At 39.9% G+C, this 14,933-nt stretch overlaps 1 protein-coding gene across 2 annotated transcripts in view; it reads left to right on the plus strand.

Moving 5' to 3' along the window:
• LOC139164122 (vitamin D3 hydroxylase-associated protein-like) overlaps positions 1–14,502 on the plus strand; it is a 44,653-nt gene extending 30,151 nt beyond the window's left edge. For both annotated transcript variants that reach the window (XM_070745814.1, XM_070745815.1), the window contains exons 10-17: positions 1,291–1,416; positions 4,601–4,698; positions 5,321–5,420; positions 9,183–9,226; positions 10,201–10,240; positions 10,439–10,547; positions 11,028–11,173; positions 14,063–14,502. In XM_070745814.1, the coding sequence (XP_070601915.1) occupies positions 1,291–1,416; positions 4,601–4,698; positions 5,321–5,420; positions 9,183–9,226; positions 10,201–10,240; positions 10,439–10,547; positions 11,028–11,173; positions 14,063–14,197 (798 nt within the window). In that variant the 3' untranslated portion in view covers positions 14,198–14,502. The remainder of the gene's footprint in view (positions 1–1,290; positions 1,417–4,600; positions 4,699–5,320; positions 5,421–9,182; positions 9,227–10,200; positions 10,241–10,438; positions 10,548–11,027; positions 11,174–14,062) is intronic.
• Positions 14,503–14,933: the final 431 nt, after the last annotated feature.

The raw sequence follows: 14,933 nt of genomic DNA on the forward strand, positions 1-14,933 counted from the left end.
GGTTCAAATCTCAGTGAGGGTATGGCTAGCTAATGAGAGGAAACAACCTCGAAATAGATCTATACTAGTCTCCCCTCATTTTCAATTCAGCAAAAATATGTTACATGCACTCTCTCTCTCTCTCTCTCTCACACACACACACACAAAAGGACCCTATCCACACTAAAAATTAACCTCCCCAAAATAAAAAGAAAAAAGGAAAATAAAAGGAGAATAAAAAAGAACAATTTAGGGGTTATATGTCTACACACATGCATGTGAGTGAAGGACGAATCTATTTAATTTTTTAGTTTTTCCTGCGAAAAGCATTATTAATAAAGCTAATGAATAATCACCAGATTGAGAAAATATATCCTCCTTGGTCATGCTTTTCAAAGCTGCTTCAACCAGAGCCATTTCTTCCATTAGGAATGTCACTAATTTGGTCAAAGAGGTGCTTGATTTTTAAACATTTCACAGTAACAAAGCTGGCAAACTAATAAAATATATTAACTCAATTTCTTAATACTGCATCTACTTACGTACCTTACAAAAAAGTTAACTCACAGCAGGATTTGTTGTAAAGATTGTGAGATTTCTTCAAATTTCTTCAGAAAGTTTCAATGAAAAGTACAGCTAATTGAGCACTGTCATCAAAGTTAGTAATATGCGCCAACTTGCTTAACCTTGTTAACACCTTCCAGAAAAATCACATATTAAAATTACATTAAAATTACATTATATTTAATTAGATTAAAATTACTTTCCGTAAATTTCCTAATTTAAGAAGAATGTAGTGCCACTTGAGAATTATCGTCATGGTCAATTCCTGTTAATTTGCTGGAACATATTTATTAAGCCTTGTCCACCCCACCACCCAAACCAGAACTTATGCAACTCTGTGAGCTTGTGTATGCCAGGTTACACAAATAGATGTGATATAAATTTACATCTTTGATGGCCAATTGTATGTATGGTGTGCATGTATATGAGTGTGATTGCTATGTTCTATAATCACTTTTATGGGGTTTTAGTTTGTTATGTTTTAACCTTAGATAATGTTTGACTTCTTTTACTGTTTTGTATCTATTTACATTGTACTCATACTATTGTTGTAAGCTGCCCTGAGTCCTTTGGGATTGGGCAGCATAGAAGTCAAACAAACAAACAAACAAACAAACAAACAAACAAGCAAGCAAGCAAAGTGATAATCACAACAATATGATTAGTGAAAGTGCCACCATAGAGTTCATGCTACAGCTCTTAATCCATTAATGTTAGTAACCAAGCAGTTGCCGTCCCTGCCTCTAGATATATTCAAGCTCGACACCTCTACGGATTGGGTATTATGACTCAGATGGCTATTTCTTGCTCCCACCGTGCATGAGAAGGGCTGTGGATAAAACCAGGAAGCTTCTTGAGGAGGCTGGCCATACAGTATGTATCTTTGCTACTATTGTTTGCTGTACAACTTATTTGCATGTAAAATAGTTTGATACAGAATAGGTTTCTGTATCAGCGGTGGGTTGCTCCCAGCCTGGTTTTGCAAACCAGTAGCAGCGGCAGCAGGAGGCTCCACCAGAGATGGCTTCAGACTGGTTCTGACTGGTTCGCTCAAACCGGTAACAACCCACTGCTGACATCACAATGACATCATCTGATTGTGCCAGACTGTGGACACTGCCATCTTTTTTTAAAAAAAATTTTTTTGTGGGGGAAAAAAACTTGGGGATTTCCCCCCCAGGTTTTTTTCCTTCTGCGCATGTGCAGGAACTGGGTTTCTGGCACTGAGCATGCATCACCATCTTGTTTTTGGTGTTTTTTGGGGGGGATTCTTTTTTATTTTTTAGCATTGTGCATGCACACCCACACACCATGAAACATGACCACATGGTGCAGATAGAAGTGAGCCAGCAGCGAGATAATTTAGAACCTATCCCTGGGCTCGTCTCACCCACTCAGGACACTTCTGCACATATGCAGAAGCGTCGCAGGAGTGCGAGCACTCATGCACTCACAAGCAAACTGGTAGCGACGGGGGTTTAGAACCCACCACTGTTCTATATGGAGGGATGGCTTTTGGCATGGCTAAGTGAAAGACATATGTCTTTTGCTCCTTAGTGATGTTTGATAAATAAAGGAAAAAAGAAAATATTGAAGGGGAACAAAAGGGAAAGCAATGTGGCTTGGAATATTACATCCTCCTAGCTACAGCATAAACATGATCCACTGACCCCCTTTTTTTGCAGTCTCCTGGTGATGCTGTCTTCATTTTATTACCTGAATTACAGCAATGTCATATTCACCCTAAATTGGCCCCTTAAGCAGCCCTCGAAGTGTATAAAATCATGCATGGGATAGAAAAGGTGGATAGAGAAAAATTCTTTTCTCTATCACACAATACTAGGATGAGGGGAACACTCCCTAAAGCTCATAGGTAAGAAAGTGAGGACAAATCAAGGGAAATATTTCTTCACCCAGAGGGTCATTGGTTTATGGAATTCACATCCAGAAGCGGTCATGACAGCTGTCAGCTTGGATAGCTTCAAAGCAGGACTAGACAGATTCATGGATGCCAAGTGCATCAATGGTTATTGAAATGGATGTCCAAGTGCCGCCTCTATGTTGGTTGAGGCAGGCAGGATTCCCTTGTGTACCATTTGTTGGGGGGTCAAGGGAACGGGAGGGTCTTGCCTTCTCTTTCTGCTCAAGATCCCCATGGACAATTGGTGGGCCGCTGTGTGACACAGAATGCTGGACTCGATGGACTTTGGCCTGATTCAGCATGGCTCTTCTTATGTTCTTATGTAAGAAACAACACATTTTAGTTGTGGTGCAGAATGGTGAGCTTTCCTGACCATTCATTTGCTTGAGCCAAAATTGGCCTCTTACTAATTAACTTATGAATACCAACTGAACATTCATAGCAACTGGGGCTGGTAGGCTTTCATGGGTGCAGTTGTGCAGGCTAATGTGGACCAGGGATCTATTGCTGTTTCATAAGAGCACTCACTAAATCCTTGTTTTAGGAAAGCTTGATGTTCATGTGGGAAAGGAGTAGTTACGAAGTGACTGAGGATGGAACTTTCCCATGGGAGCAAGCAAATCCACACCTGTCAGCTTTTAATGGGCTGCTTTCAAAAATAGGCTCCATGCTCTTCTGAATTAGCAACCCTCTTCAAAAACAGCTTAGATGCTCAAAAGCCCTTTTAAAAAAAGAAGCTGCTAATGGAACCATGTATTAAAGTGGGATATCCTGGGTGTCATTGTTTAATCTTCCCTCTATAGCCATTCAGGGGAAGAGCCTTCTCTGTGGCGGCCCCGGCCCTTTGGAACCAACTCCCCCCAGAGATTAGAATTGCCCCCACCCTCCTTGCCTTTCGTAAGCTTCTTAAAACCCGCCTCTGCCATCAGGCATGGGGAAACTGAGATATTATTTCCCCCTAGGCCTTACAATTTACGCATGGCATGTTTGTATGTATGTTTGGTTTTATAATAAGGGTTTTTTTAGTTGTGTAGTATTGGATTGTTACATGCTGTTTTTTATCACTCTTGTTAGCCGCCCGAGTCTACGGAGAGGGGCGGCATACAAATCCAATCAATCAATCAATCAACCAACCAATCAATCAATCAATCAATCAATCAATCAATTCAGCTGATTTTTCAGACAGGTGCTGGTGGTGTGTATATATATATATATATAATATATATTTAAATATATATATATATTTAAAAGATGAAAACAAGATGGCAGTGCATGGGCAGTGCCAGGCACTTGGCTTCTGTACATGCGCAGAAAAAATTCAGCAATTTTTTTTTTTTTAAAAAAAGATGGCGGCACCCACGGACCAGCACTGACCGACCCATTTCATTGAAGCCATTGTGACATCACCAGCAGGTTGCTACCGGTTAGGGCGAACTGGTCCAAACCAGGAGGAACCCACTCCCTGGTTTAGGTGTCCTATATCTCCTGCCCTTCCCTTCAAGCACTGGAGACCTGTAGAATCAATTCTCAGGTTTGGATATTCAGGGGCTAAGAAACCTGGGGGGTAAACCACCATCTCTTCTCATCCCAACTGAATGGGATGGGAAAAAAAGAAAGATACGATTTTTCCAGGCTGATTATAAGCCTCAGTTTCCCCTCTTCCTCTTGACACTTCTCACAGCCTTTGCAATCAGTTGCCAGAAGTTTGGGCAAATCCTGGAGCAACTTCTAACATCCTCCAGTCTATTTTTCAAAAAATATTTTGCTTTTCTCTGGTCCAAATCCAAGTCAGTTACAAAGAGTAACTGGTAGATGTTTTCTCGCCAGCTGTTGACTTGTTGAAGAGGGAAACCACCAATGGCTTTCCTTAATTTGCTCTTAATTGGACATCAGCATTTGGTGACATCCTTCCAATGGCAGGCTAGGAAGACAGATCAGCCCGCTGGCACTTTCTGGTCAGCTGAAGATCTGGTGAATAACTCCAATAACCACAGGGAGGAGCCCTTTGCATGTGTATGCCTGTATAGAGAAACCCATGTTGAGTGGATAAATAGCATGCAGGAAACTAGTTAATCTAAATTTGTATTTACTTGGCACCTTCGAGGTTTAACTGAAAACCCTCTTTGCTATTTTCAGCTAGTTCCCTTCAACCCACCTTCTGTGGATTATCTTATGGATGAAATTTTTCTGAAAGGTATCTTTGCAGATGGAGGCTCAAGCCTTTTGGCCTTGTTGTAAGTAGTTTGTTGAGAATTCTAAAGAACATTTAAAGAGCAAATAGCAAATAAGGACACTGTTAAATATAACTATGTTCTCATTCAAACACATAAAGTAAGGTCATTGTTTTCCAGAAGATGATGGTAGTATCATCATTATTACCATTTGCTTTTATTATATCAATGAATTAAGATTGTCTTATTTCTTATTCTTCCCTGATTGCTTATTTGTACCCTGTGACAATCATTAAGTGTTATAACTCATGATTCTTGACAAATGTATCTTTTTCTTTTATGTACACTGAAAGCATATGCATCAAAGACAAATTCCTTGTGTGTCCAATCACACTTGGCCAATAAAAAATTCTATTTTATTCTATTATTAAGGGGAAAGTATATTGCTACTTGCATGACTATACAATTTTCACATAGTGTGCCAACTCCTTATGTTATAAGCAAATGTCGGGGAGAAGGACAAAAATTGCTCATCTGCATGTCCATTCTAGAACAGCCCTTGATAACGTTAGTGTCTAATTTTCTCTATAACATCATTTCTAGCTACAGTAAATGATTGTTGTAAATGCATTTATATACAAAGAGAGACTTTCCAATCTTGTTTTCCTTCCCTATTGCCTGTCAGTCAAAAAGATATGGTGGATCCAGCTTTGAAAGACATGTTGAAAGTTTTTAAAATTCCAAAGTTGGTGAAGAAAGTTTTGGCAAAGTTCGTCAAGATCTGGGTGAGTCTTAGATATATGAGATAGGTGTGTATGGGGTCAAATTTGTAATAGAATTATTGTATTTTGAATAAAACTGTCTTTAAACATATTTGCATTGTGAACAGCAGCATTGAATGGGGGTGGGGATGAGACTCGTGGAATTGAGAAATTATAGTGGAAACCCCAACTTTATTTACTTACTTACTTACTTACTTACTTACTTACTTACTTACTTACTTACTTACTTACTTACTTTGTCCAGTACTCTATGATGGTTTTAGTGGGTATATTTATTTATTTATTTATTCAATTTTTATGCCGCCCTTCTCCTTAGACTCAGGGCGGCTTACAACATGTTAGCAATAGCACTTTTTAACAGAGCCGGCATATTGCACCCACAATCCGGGTCCTCATTTTACCCACCTCGGAAGGATGGAAGGCTGAGTCAACCTTAGTAAAATATAGTAAAATACATGATGAAGGTTATAGAGGAGATACTCATAGTAAAATATATCTAAGAAATAATAGAAAAGAAGATATAGTAATAGAACATATCAATGAAAGAATAGAAGAAGAGATATAGGAATAGAAGAAAGGTATAGGAGATATAGGAGAGCAATGGGACAGGGGACGGAAGGCACTCTAGTGCACTTGTACTCGCCCCTTACTGATCTCTTAGGAATCTGGATAGGTCAACCATAGATAATCTAATGGTAAAGTGTTGGGGGTTTGGGGATGACACTATGGAGTCTGGTAATGAGTTCCACGCTTCGACAACTCGGTTACTGAAGTCATATTTTCTACAGTCAAGTTTGGAGCAGTTAATATTAAGTTTAAATCTGTTGTGTGCTCTTGTGTTGTTGTGGTTGAAGCCGAAGTAGTCGCCGACAGGCAGGACATTGCAGCATATGATCTTGTGAGCAATACTTAGATCTTGTTTTTGTGTTTATTGTGACAACACATGCCCCAAAGAGGTATGAAGCAATGCCCCAGTACTCCAGTGAACTCCATTAACCATGGGAAACATACATTTTAAATTAAATTTATTCTGAAAAAAATGTTCAACAGACCATTTCCCTAAGGCATTCATGAAATTCCTTTCGGTAATTAAAATTATTTGAATTGATTGCCTATAGATGAATGGCAGGTCTGCCAATTTTTATCATCCTAAGTCAGAGAAAGGAAAAATCAAGATCTTTGTACTTTGTTTTGTCTGGTTTTTTTCTCATGGTAGGGTTTTTATCCTTTGGTAATGATTTTTTTAAAAAAATATTATTTTAACATGTTATTAACTGCCCAAAACCAAGTTTGTGAGTTGGGCAGTTATAAAAATGAATTTAATTGATAAATAAATAAAAGAGCAGGTGCAAAGTAGATAGCATGAGGATAGCTAGTAGATCTTTGGAAGGAAGATCCTGAGATTTCCCAAGCAATTAAGGTGGAGTATAGTTTGCATAGTCAAACTGCAATTTTGGAATAGAGTAGGACAGGGTTGTCAAACTCATGGGCCAGATGTGTCATGTGCTGGTCATGACCATGCATGGTTTAGCAAAGGAGAAAAAAGAGTCCTGATAGGTCACATGATGCCACCATGAGGACGCAAGTTTGACATCCCTAGAGTAGGAATTAGGTGTAGCTAATTGAAGAGTTCTGGCAAAAGACCTGTATACTTCAGGACATGCAGTTTTAGTCTTTACTTTAGGCATTTCCCTATAGACCAAACTCATCACATTGCCTTCTCATGATGTTTCACAATGTTTTCCCCATTTGCGGAGCTGGAGTGGGCATGGCCTATGTGGGATGCATCTGGACCATGGGCCACCAGTTTAATACCCCTGATATAGACTTTCCATTCCACTTTATCTCGAAACATTTTGAAGCTGCTTATGATTGTCTATTCCACCTCAAGCCTCAAAATGATGAGAGCAGGCAGAGAACCCATTCATCTGACAAAGAATATCAGGCAAGCAGTATCCTGTTCCAGAATGATGAAAATCTCCACTCCGTACAGAATAACAGCACTGGAAGGACCTTGAAGGTCTCCTAGTCTTACCCAGTGCTCAAGCAGGAAACCCTTACCAGTGTGGGATTCAAATAATTTAACAACCGGTTTCTCACCCTAATGATTGGCTGGGTGGCTGTAGCCCTGGTGGGCGTGGCCAGGGGTATGACAGGTAGCACTTCACCTGCACCCCCTTGGAGCAAAAACAGGCCACGGGGCAAGTGCGCTGCTCCCCGCACTGCATTTTGGGCCTAGTAGGCCTTCCTGCAGCCTCCTAGGAGCAAAAATGGGCCATGCGGGTTCACTTCTCCCCATATGCCTCATTTTGGGCCTAGGAGGCCTCCTTGCAGCCTCCTGGGAGCAAAAATGGGCCATAGGGGTGCACTTCCCCCCCATGCCCCATTTTGGGTCTAGTAGGCCTTGTTGCAGCCTCCTGGGAGTGAAAATGGGTGGCATAGGGACTCCTGGAAGAGGTGGGAAGGGGAGGGGCCAGCCAGCCAACCATTTAACTGCTGGTTCGCCCAACCAGGCCCAAACTGGCTGAATCCCACCATTGCTTATACCACTTCAGACAAATCATTGTCCAGTGTCTTCTTGAAAACCTCCAGAGTTGGAGCACCCACAACTTCTAGAGGCAAGTCATTCCACTGATTAATTGTTCAAGAAAAAGAAAGCATGTTTTTATTGTGGGTAGGTGAATGGGAGATGGTTGGGCTGGGATAGAAAGATGATGGAAATGTATGTGGGGAGCTAAAGCTTGACAAAGAAGTAAGACACCAGAAGGGAGAAAAATGCTCACTGATGGGAAATGGCCTATACTTACTCCCTGCAGAACTGCAGTTTTGGGCAGGGGTGTGTGTTGTGTTCGTTTAAATAATTGAAGAAATTCACTGATTGGTCAAGACGCGGCTAAATGTAAGTTGCCGCCAAAGTTAAACGGTTGTCAGTTAGAAAGCCCATGTTAACTAAAAGGTATAAATAGGGCAACGGGTTATCTGTTGCCCTTGTTGGGAGTTGCCCTTCAGGAGAACGCTTGCTCGTTGTGTTTTATTGAATAAATGTGTTATGGATTAACAGAAGTCTCTGGTGCAGTGATTTAACAGGGGGGGATTCCATTACCAACTTATCTGCCCAAATGAAGAAATGGTGTGGCTGCAGAGGTTTTGGACTGTTTCTGAATTGTTGCAAAAACTCTACAGTTATATGGTCTCTTGTTTTCCCATATCACTTGTTTGATCAGTGCTCTGATAGCCAGCAGGTCTGTCTGATTAGAATACCTGCTTTCAGGACTTGTACATAATGGCATAACACTCAGTAGTGGGTTGCTACTAGTACAGGCCACACCAGAGCTCCAATAGTGAAAATGGTGTGCGCAGCTCTGTGTCTCCGGCATGTGTCCGAGTGAGATTTTCCTTCTGCGCATGCAGAGGAAGCAAAATCTCACAAGGGGATATGCACCCGAGAGAGATTTCAGTGATTTTTTGCTTCCGCGCATGCGCAGAAGCAAAAAAAAAAATCACCAAAATCTCATGCATGCTCACGTCCCCTTGCAAGATTTTGCTTCCTCCGCATGCGCATAAGGAACCTCTTGTTTGGACGCATGCGCATGAGAGCTGTGCGCAGATCGCACCGGTAGCAGCAGTAAGTAGGAACCCCCGCCTGATAATGTTATGTATCTTCACCAGCCTTTATCGAACAGAGATTCAGGTATAATTTTTGAACCAAATGTAATTTATACTAATGAATCTGTGATTTTCACCCAGTGCTTTTTTTCTTTCAAGTTTCCCCGAATGGCTGGGCATCTGAAGGCATTGTGTGGAATGAGGTAATGGCAAAGTTGTATTCCTACAAATGTGCCGAAATGAGACTTTTAGCTGAATACACTATAAAAATTTTATATTTGACCCCTTCAATTTCTTCCTGAAATTGATCTTCAGGCAAAAACAACAACAGTTCAGCAGTTTTTAGGATTAATATGATTAAGTTCATTACTTACTTATTCACGGTGTCCAAGTATTACTTAAAAAAAAAAAATCAGGTACTTTTTGCATTGTGATGTGCCATTTGATAATAGCAACTTAGCCATTTTATTAGATAAGATTCTGATCGCTTCTCAGCCTTTTGGCTAAAATCAAGTGTGAAGATTTTGATGTTCCACCAACTATGACATAATTGATAAAATATGTGATTATCTCATTGGTTGTGTGCCATCAAGTCATTTCATAAACTGCCCTGAGTGTGCGAGGAGAAGGGAGGCATATAAATTTAACAAACAAACAAACAAACAAACAAACAAACAAACAAACAAACAAACAAACAAACAATAAATAAATAAATAAATAAATAAATAAATAAATAAATAAATAAATAAATAAATAAATAAATAAATAAAGACTTTCTCCATAATAATCTATCCCTAACTTGGTCCAACGTTGCACCCATTGCCATCTGGTCATCCTTGTCTGTTTTTCCTTTCACTTTCCCCAGCATTATAGCCTTTTCCCGGTTTTTCATAACATGTCCAAAATAGAATCATTTGAGCCTGGTTATTTGTACTTCTAATTAGAACTTTGGATTGATTAGTTTGAAGATCCATTGGTTTGCTTTTTGGGCTGTGCACAGTATCATCAAGAGTTTTCTCCAACATCAGAACTCAAAAGCATCTTCTTCAAAATGATGTTCTATACGGCCCCAGACTTGTTTCAGGCGCACACATGATCATCTTGATTATTCAGCATAATTGCAATCTGTTACAATTTAAGACGGTTTGGTTTACATGTTATATATTCTGTCTTTCAGGAATGTGACTGATCTATTGGAGACCCATAAGAAATTGATGGTAAAAGCGTTTGTTGTACTAATCAAATTTAAAAATCAAATTTTATTCTGTTCTTCCAATAAGATAAATCATGTTGATTGTATTTTTCTTATCTGGCAAGAACCTTTGCTAGCTTTCAACACATTTTTAACTACTCAGCTACACTTGAACAAGCTTAGATTTGTCAGGGTTTTAACAACTCTTGCTCTTTGGGCTCAGGTCTATCAGAAAAACTTTATTGAGAACTGGAAAAAAAACAAGCTTGATGTTGTCCTTTGCCCAGTTCTGGGTCCTGCCTTCTATCTTGGATATCCTTCAAAAGTATTGGGTAAGCCTTACTTGGGTGGCATAATGTATATCTTTTCATTACATTAAAAAAGTATCAAGTTTCAGGAGCATCCACCAACAATGAATCTTGCACAGGTAGATGGACCAGGGTTGCTTCCAAAGAGAGTGGTTTTGCCATACTCTTAGCAGAGTATTATATTAATGATCAGAATGATTTAGAAATTTTAATAATTCTTATATGGAAATATATCTTACGTGTAATTCTCACGGAGAGATTGAAAAACTGGTTTCAGGAGAACTGTACGGTCCATGAGATGACTAGTATAGCTGACCACAGCACCATTGCCCACTCTACACTTACAAAACCAGGAAAAAAATGGAACAGACCAATTTTAGAAAGTTGATCAATTCTACCTTACATAACTGAATTATGCCAATAGAAGGGCTTGGGAAGGGGTCTCCAAGGAGCGGGAAGAAGGTGTCTAATTTCCCCTTTTATTCTGTCTGTTCACCTTCCTAGCTGCTGTCTCTAGTACCATGCTGTACAATGCTTTGAACTTCCCTGCTGGAGTTGTACCAGTCACCACAGTTACAGAAGCAGATGAAGAAGAGATGGTGCAACACCAAGGAATCTATGGTGATCCCTGGGATAGGACCCTGAAAAAGGTTTGTATGAAATCGGGAGAGGCATTAAAGAAATGTTTGTGGATCAGTAATATTTGAAATCATGAAGACATTTGATTTCACAAAAGAATTAATATTGGTGTTTAAAAATTACGTGCTATCATTGGATAAATAAATAAGGTTAACTAAACTTTCCTAAATCCTGATGAATTAATCCAAAACTACCCAAAATTGCTAACAATAGAGTTTAAATTAAGGTTATGCATGATCTAATATCTTCTTATTTAGCACTTTTTTTAATAAGTAATCTTCCCAAAAAGGAATGAATTAATTTAAGGCCAGGATTAAATCTTGGCAAAAAATTATTTAAATCCATTTTAGATAAATCCAATGAATTTGAGGTGCAGCAAATATTTGGTTAACAGTTTACCTATCCAAGTCATCAGAGTAAAGATGGTTGCTTAAGATTAATTTATTTATTTATTTATTTATTTATTATTTGGATTTGTATGCCGCCCCTCTCCGAAGACTCGGGGCGCCTCACAACAAGTGAAAAGACAATCCAATACAATCCAATTAATTAAAATATTATGAGTTTAAGAAAATCCCCTATACTAACATACACACATACAGGCATACCATATATAACTTCAACGTGCCCAGGGGAGATGTTTAGTTTCCCCATGCCTGACGGCAAAGGTGGGTTTTGAGGAGTTTACGGAAGGCAGGAAGAGTAGGGGCAGTTCTGATCTCCGGGGGGAGTTGGTTCCAGAGGGCCGGTGCCGCCACAGAGAAGGCTCTCCCCCTGGGGCCCGCCAACCGGCATTGTTTAGTTGACGGGACCCGGAGGAGGCCCACTCTGTGGGACCGAATCGGTCGCTGGGATTCGTGCGGCAGAAGGCGGTCTCGGAGATATTCTGGTCCAGTGCCATGAAGGGCTTTAAAGGTCATAACCAACACTTTGAATTGTGACCGGAAACTGATCGGCAGCCAATGCAGACTGCGGAGTGATGGTGAAACATGGGCATACCTGGGTAAGCCCATGACTGCTCTCGCAGCTGCATTCTGCACGATCTGAAGTTTCCGAACACTTTTCAAAGGTAGCCCCATGTAGAGAGCATTACAGTAGTCGAACCTCGAGGTGATGAGGGCATGAGTGACTGTGAGTAATGAGTCCCGGTCCAGATAGGGCCACAACTGGTGCACCAGGCGAACCTGGGCAAACGCCCCCCTCGCCACAGCTGAAAGGTGGTTCTCTAATGTGAGCTGTGGATCGAGGAGGACGCCCAAGTTACGGACCCTCTCTGAGGGGGTCAATGATTCCCCCCCCAGGGTAATGGACGGACAGATGGGATTGTCCTTGGGAGGCAAAACCCACAGCCACTCCGTCTTATCCGGGTTGAGCTTGAGTCTGTTGACACCCATCCAGGCCCCAACAGCCTCCAGGCACCGGCACATCACTTCCACCGCTTCGTTGACTGGGCATGGGGTGGAGATGTAAAGCTGGGTATCACAATTTAGTGTGAGTTTTCACTTTTCTTTATAGGCACTTAAATACTACAAGTATATCCTCTATAACCTTCACTGTTTATTAGACAAAATAAATAAATAAAATAAAATAAATAAAAATAACTGCTGCCTTAGAAACCAATATAAGAGATAATTATATTGGTTTCCAAGGCAGCAGTTGTATTTATTTATTTTATTTTATTTATTTATTTTGTCCAATAAACAATGAAGGTTATAGAGGATATACTTGTAGTAAAATATATCAGATAAAGAATAGAAGAGAAGATATAGGAATAAAATATATCAATGAAAGAATAGAGAAGGGATATAGGGATAGAAGAAAAATATAGGAGATATAGGAAAAGACAATAGGACAGAGGATAGAAGGCTCACTAATGCGCTTATGTACACCCCTTACTGACCTCTTAGGAATCTGGAGAGGTCAACCGTGGATAGTCTAAGGGTAAAATGTTGGGGGTTAGGGGATGACACTATGGAGTCCAGTAATGAGTTCCACGCTTCGACAACTCGATTACTAAAGTCGTATTTTTTACAGTCAAGTTTGGAGCGGTTAATATTAAGTTTGAATCTGTTGCGTGCTCTTGTGCTGTTGTGGTTGAAGCTGAAGTAGTCGTTGACAGGCAGGACATTGCAGCATATGATCTTGTGGGCAATACTTTGATCATGTTTAAGGCGTCTTAGTTCTAAGCTTTCTAGGCCCAGGATTGAAAGTCTAGTCTCGTAGGGTATTCTGTTTCGAGTGGAGGAGTGAAGGGCTCCTCTGGAGAAGTATCCTTGGACATTTCCGAGGGTGTTAATGTCCGAGATGCGGTATGAAGGCATACAAGAGAAAAATCACATGTTTATTTATTTATTTATTTGTCAGAACATATACAAGATACCAGGTATTGGTATAGACATAAACAAAAGTAAAGTAGGTACAGGTAAATTTGGACAATAGGACAATAAGACAGGGATGGTAGGCACAATGGTGCGCTTATGCACCCTCCTTTACAGACCTCTTAGGAATGACAGTAGACAATCTAAGGTTAAAGTTTTGGGGGTTTGGGGAAGAAACCATAGTCAGGTAGTACAATCCAGGTATTGATCACTCTGTTCTTGAAGTTGTATTTTCTGCAGTCGAGTTTCAAGCAGTTTACATTGAATTTGAATCTCTTGTGTGCTTGTGTATTGTTGCGGTTGAAGCTGAAACTTAAAACCTTAAAACTTGTTGCAAGCAAGTTTTATGTCCAACTAGGGCTCTGAGAAGTAAAGGTTGCAGCAGTCCTTTGAAAACTTACCTGAGACAAGAAACGTATTTCAAAGATACTTGCTCAAGACCCACTTTGCAACATTAAAAAATGCTTGGACCTTTGGACCTGATTTATCTGAATGCTTTTGCTATTTCCCTCTCTCTTTCAGGCAGTAGAAGGTGCTGTTGGGCTTCCTGTGGCAGTTCAGTGTGTAGCTTTACCTTGGCAGGAGGAATTATGCCTTCGGTTCATGAAAGAAGTGGAGATGCTGACCAACAAAGAGCAACATAAGAAAGTCATCTGAACCTGATAGGCAATTTGCAGATCAAAGATGCATCTGGAATTATAAAAATGATAGAATATCAAGGAATCTCTGACACAAGTTTGATCCCAGAATATTCATTGTTCTGCCAAAGGGGTCACCTTTTGTACGAGCTAACCACCTCTGCAAATTGCTATGAAATTCAAAGACTTTCCTTGCAATATAAAGTATATACTGTACTAAGATCAAATTGTACATTGGTTAGAAGTTTTCACTTGATTTGTGTAGACTTCTTAAATAATCGAGAAACTCAATTTCCTTCTGTACCCAATAAAATTCTGACTCAATATACTGATTTGTGTGAATTTCACTGAGAAAAATTTGAACAGATAAACTTCCTCCTAGAAACTGATAGCAAATAAGTTCAATCCTGAGGTTATTCTGACTGTTTACAGCAATGCACCAGCCCTAGAGAGCCCTACCATTAATATGCTAAAATATTAAAAATTACATGTAGTTATAAGAAACTGATAGCCTTTGAAGAAGCTTATTTTATTGGCAAAATATGGCCCGATTTGGAATTTTCAGCAAAAGAGACAAATTTCAGTTTCCTTCTGGAATATTTCATCAGGTTTATTGAAGTAACAAATTCTAATTTGATATTCCCATCCCAGTTTCAGTTTGGGAGGATTTTTATGCACTGCTACCCTGTTTCCCCAAAATAAGACATTCTCTGATAATAAGCCCAATCAGGCTTTTGAGTGCATGGCAATAAGGC

This window comes from Erythrolamprus reginae, chromosome 3 (assembly GCF_031021105.1).
Source record: "Erythrolamprus reginae isolate rEryReg1 chromosome 3, rEryReg1.hap1, whole genome shotgun sequence".
Classification (NCBI taxonomy): domain Eukaryota; kingdom Metazoa; phylum Chordata; class Lepidosauria; order Squamata; family Dipsadidae; genus Erythrolamprus; species Erythrolamprus reginae.